The sequence below is a fragment of the Monodon monoceros genome, unplaced genomic scaffold (genome assembly GCF_005190385.1).
Source record: "Monodon monoceros isolate NGI ecotype Baffin Bay Population unplaced genomic scaffold, NGI_Narwhal_1 Super_Scaffold_10, whole genome shotgun sequence".
Taxonomy (NCBI): domain Eukaryota; kingdom Metazoa; phylum Chordata; class Mammalia; order Artiodactyla; family Monodontidae; genus Monodon; species Monodon monoceros.
Window position 1 is genome coordinate 865,370 of NW_021703766.1, and position 4,604 is coordinate 869,973.

At 53.3% G+C, this 4,604-nt stretch overlaps 1 protein-coding gene across 1 annotated transcript in view; it reads right to left on the reverse strand.

Moving 5' to 3' along the window:
• CDT1 (chromatin licensing and DNA replication factor 1) overlaps positions 1 to 382 on the reverse strand; it is a 5,212-nt gene extending 4,830 nt beyond the window's left edge. The window contains exon 1 of the mRNA XM_029209560.1: positions 4 to 382. Coding sequence (XP_029065393.1) covers positions 4 to 264 — 261 coding nt within the window. The 5' untranslated portion in view covers positions 265 to 382. The remainder of the gene's footprint in view (positions 1 to 3) is intronic.
• Between the last annotated feature and the right edge of the window lie 4,222 nt (positions 383 to 4,604).

A 4,604-nucleotide genomic window follows, 5' to 3' on the forward strand; every position in this document is an offset into this window, starting at 1 on the left:
GGTCTTGGCGGGACTCGGGGTGCGCCAGGCCGGCTTGGTGCGCGTCGGCTTGGCCCGGAGCCCAGGACGGCGGCGCGCGAAGAAGTCGGTGAGGCGGCACTGCGCCATGGCGGGAGCGGCGGGAGCGGCGGGAGCGGCGGGACGGGGGCTGCGGGACCGCGGCTGCAGGACCACGACTGCAGGACCACAGGCGGAAGTGGAGCCGCTTTTCCCGCTGATTTTCGCGCCGCGCCCTGGCCCCGCCCCGGCCGTAGGCGGAACCATCGGCGCCTTGGCCAAGGGGGTTGGCGCAGTATGGACGGGCCCGGGCGCGTGCGCGCTGGCCCTCTCGGGCTGCGCCTACCGCGCATGCGCCGCAGCTAGGGGCTCGGTTATTTGGTGGTCCGTGTGCCGTTTCCCGAGTGCTGGATGGGTCTGCACCGGGCGGCACGGTTCTGGGTGGCCGTCGAGCCAGTGCTGTCCTGGCAAAGAGGAACATGCTACGCTGCTTCCACCTGAAATTTAAAATGATACGGTGCAATGAAGCTGGCGCCCAGCTGCGCGGACTAGGAGGGCGCTGCGCACGTGGCCGCGGGGGCGGGGGTCTCGGCGTGTTCTGGGCCTGGCCTGGCGCCCAGTGTGCGGCCCAGGATCCTGAGGCTGGTGGATGCGCCTCGAAAGAAGGTGTTCGGCAGTTTTGCGAACGGACCGAGACCACTGAATTGCACACTTCTTTAAGGGTGAAGGTTATGTTTCAATCAAGTTGTTATTTTGAAAGAAAAATTTGCTCTCAAATGGCCAAATTGGAAAGAAAGTTCTTAAAGCCTGAAGCTGGGTTATCTGGCAGGCTCAATGTCTGTGGAATTCCCATCACAGAAAAATGCAGTCAGCCCGGTTCTGAAGTCTGACCACAGGTCTGGGAGGAAACTAAATCTCAAGGGTTGTCTTTGGGAGGGGGTGAGGGCTGAGACGGGAGTTTTGCTTTGCCATCTTTTCCAAGTTTTCTGTAAGGAGCATGAATCGTGCCTTTACAAAAGTAAAATTTAAAGGAACAGAAACGTCAGTTGGGGTGGTGCTTGCAAAATGACAAGAGTGAGAAAGTTGGGGGCTGATGAGACAGTTTGGTAGAGAAGCATCGTTGCCCACATGTTATAAAGGGCACAGCAACTGGATCCATATTTTGTTAGCAGCCAGTAGCAAGTTATTAGTGGGCCGAGGCCAGCATTTTTAAGGCTACATTTTGTTACAGTTTTGTTTTGGTGTGTGTACTCTGAGCCACCAAGTAAAGCGTGTTTTTTGTTTTTTGTTTTAAGTGTGTTTTTTAAAATTTATTCAAGTATAGTTGGTTTACAATGTTGTGTTAATGTCTGTGGCACAGCAAAGTGATTCAGTTATACATACACATGCATATTCTTTTTTTATATCTTCTTTTCCATTATGATTTATCTCAGGAGATTGGATATAGTTCCCTGTGCTATGCAGTAGGACCTTGCTGTTTCTCCATTCTATATATAATAGTTTGAATCTGCTAACTCCAGACTCCCAATTCAACCCTCTCCAGCTCCCACTCCCCCTTAGCAACCACAAGTTTGTTCTGTGTCTGTGAGTCTGTTTCTGTTTTGTAGATCAATTCATTTGTGTCATTTTTGTTTTAGATTCTGCCAATCAGTGATAATCATATAATATTTGTCTTTCTCTTTATGACTTACTTCACTTAGTATGTAATCTCTAAGTCCGTCCATGTTGCTGCAAATGGCATTATTTCACTTTTATGGCTAATATTCCACTGTCTGTATGAACTACATCTTCTTTATCTGTTCATATGTTGATGGACATTTAGGTTGTTTCCATGTGTTGGCTATTGCGAATAGCGCTGCTGTGAACATAGGGGTGCGTGTATCTTTTCGAATTAAAGTCTGTTTGGATATAGGCCCAGGAGTGGGATTGCTGGATCATATGGTACCTCTCTTTTTAGTTTTATGAGGAACCTCCGTACTGTTTTCCATAGTGGCTGCAACTCATTTACATTCCCACCAACAGTGCAGGAGGGTTCCCTTTTCTCCACACCCTCTCCAGCATTTGTTACTTGTAGACTTTTAATTTTTTTTTAGCATTTATTTATTTGGCTACACCGGGTCTTTGTTGCAGCATGTAGGATGTTGTTTTTTTTTAGTTGTGGCATGTGGGCTCTTAGTTGTGGCATGCAAACTCTTAGTTGTGGCAGGCGGGATCTAGTTCCCTGATCAGGGATTGAACCTGGGCCCCCTGCATTGGGAACGTGGAGTCTTAACCACTGGACCACCAGGGAAGCCCCCTGTATGTAGACTTTTTAACGATGGCTGTTCTCACCTCTGTGAGGTGATACGTCATTGTAGTTTTGATTTCCATAAAACGCATTTTTAATCAAAACAGTGGTTGGGGGTTGTAGGCAGGCATCAACCTGAGTCAAAGTGGAGCCTCTTGCGCGTTAAAGAGGGACAGCGTGTGGGAGTCTAGACCTGCCTGCGAGCCTATGCCGCAGGCATAGCCTCTTCTTGAGACCAGAGGCGATAAGGGGACCTTGTACACCTCGGCTGGCTTGTAGCTGCTCATCAGGAGGGAGGGTGCAACAAGTTGGTTTCCCACTCTGTGTTTCACATTTTGAAAACAGAGAAACACCTGGTCTGGAGAGGTGGCAGCGCCAGGGCCTGACAGTAGTGACTGTGCGCTCGGCCCCCCACCCCCACCCCCGCCTGCCGTTTAGCCCAGCCCCTGCCCCCTGTAGATAAGCTGATGGGCAGGAAGCGGCCGGAGGCCTCCCCGGTTTCCGCAACGCTGAGCTGGCGCCACCAGCGTTTCACATGTCTTGCCACCTGCCCACCCACCAGCCTGGAGCCATAGAGTGGGCGCTGGCTCATGCCCTCCCAGAGCTGTGTGGGGCCCCAGGCAGGCCCCAAGGTCCTGAGAAATCCAGGGAGACGCTTCGGGAGGGGACTCCCTTCCCGCCTGGCCACCGCACGCTTTGTGATGGGCACACGCCGCCAGGCGTGTCCACGGCAAGGGGACTCCTGGGAAGGGAAAGCGTTGCACAGACTTACGCGCGCTGGGGGCAGCTCTGGGGCCCTCGCAAGCCCTGAGTGGCTCTAGGATGAGCTGAGGCTGAGAAGGATGCCCACTGGAGTCTCAAGTCCAGAACATGCGTGTGAACCTTTGTCTGCGGGGGTGGGATGAGGGCTGGGAAGTGCTGGGGCTCTGGGGACTTAGCACGCTGACCCCTCACTGCCAGCCAGCAGGAAGGGGGCAGCCCCACAGCAGGGGCCTCAGGACCCGCCCCGCCGCTATGGCCACTGTCCATGTCCTGGCGCAGCGTCTGGCCGTGCCACTGTGGAGTATTTTTAATGTCACCCCTGGAGAGGAGGCCTTTTGGGGTGGTTTCAACCCTGGGGCCAGTTGCTTCTCAGAAAACTGCCCACCCACCTGCAGTGATGGAGTTCGGCAGCCAAGGCAGCACTGGGCGACACCCCTCCCGAACACCGCACGGCTGAGCCAATCAGAACCTCTTCTGGGACCTGGGCCTCGAGTTAGAATCCCCTTCTGTCTCCCCTGGTAGCAGCAAGTGAGACGGAGGAGGACAGCCACCTTCCACGATGTGTGTGGAGACAGAGCGAGCAAGGGACCCTGTGGCCCCAGAGACAGCCAGCCAGGCAGCCGCTAACTCAGATGTCGTTTCTTTTGTTTTACTTTTGCTGTGCCTGGTCTTAGTTGCGGCACACGGGATCTTTAGTTGCAGCATGTGGACTCTTGGTTGCAGCATGCGTGCGGGATCTAGTTCCCCCACCAGTGATTGAACCCGGGCCCCCTGCATTGGGAGCACGGAGTCTTACCCACTGGACCACCAGGGAAGTCCCTCAGATGGTTTTTAATAGTTTCCAGTTTGGTCTCTTGTGAGGCCCACTTTTTTATGAGGTAGCCTTGATTCCTTCCTATACATTTGCCTCTTCTTCTTAAAGTGCCTCTGGGTGGGTTTCTGTTTCTTCCAACCCAAAGAGCCTTGATTAAAGCATGGTCACAAAGGTTGGTCCATATGAGGCTGCATTAGTAAAAGTATAGAGAAGGGAGGTGAAAGCCCTTCTCTGACAGGGTTCCACCAGCCATGTCAGGTTGGCATATAGGTGTGGAACGCTAAGAGGATATCGCCTGCCTGAAATGCCTGGATGGGAGAGAGACCAGATGGCAGAGGGGCTAGACCCCTCGTCTGTGGGTGTTTACCCTGGAGAAACTTGGAGATCTGGGACTGCCTTCATTCATTTGCTCAACCAGCATTTACCGAGTGCCCCCCGGGAACCTGGCTGCTAAGGACCCGCTATGCACCAGGTTGAGAACAAGACAGATGAGGCCCCTGCTCTCGAGCTCACATTCTAGTGGAGAGAGAGAGAAACTAGTCATAAAGAGAGAGAGAGAATTTCAGATAAAGACTATGAAAGCTGGCCATGGGGTTGAGTGCCGGGGGAGCCACTTTACACCTGAGGGTTCAGGGAGGCTTCTTGGAGGCAATGACATGTGAACTGAGACTTGCATGGCAAGAAGGAGCTGCCAGGGAAGAGAATCCAGAGCAGAAGGAACTGCGAGTGTAAAGGCCCTGCAGC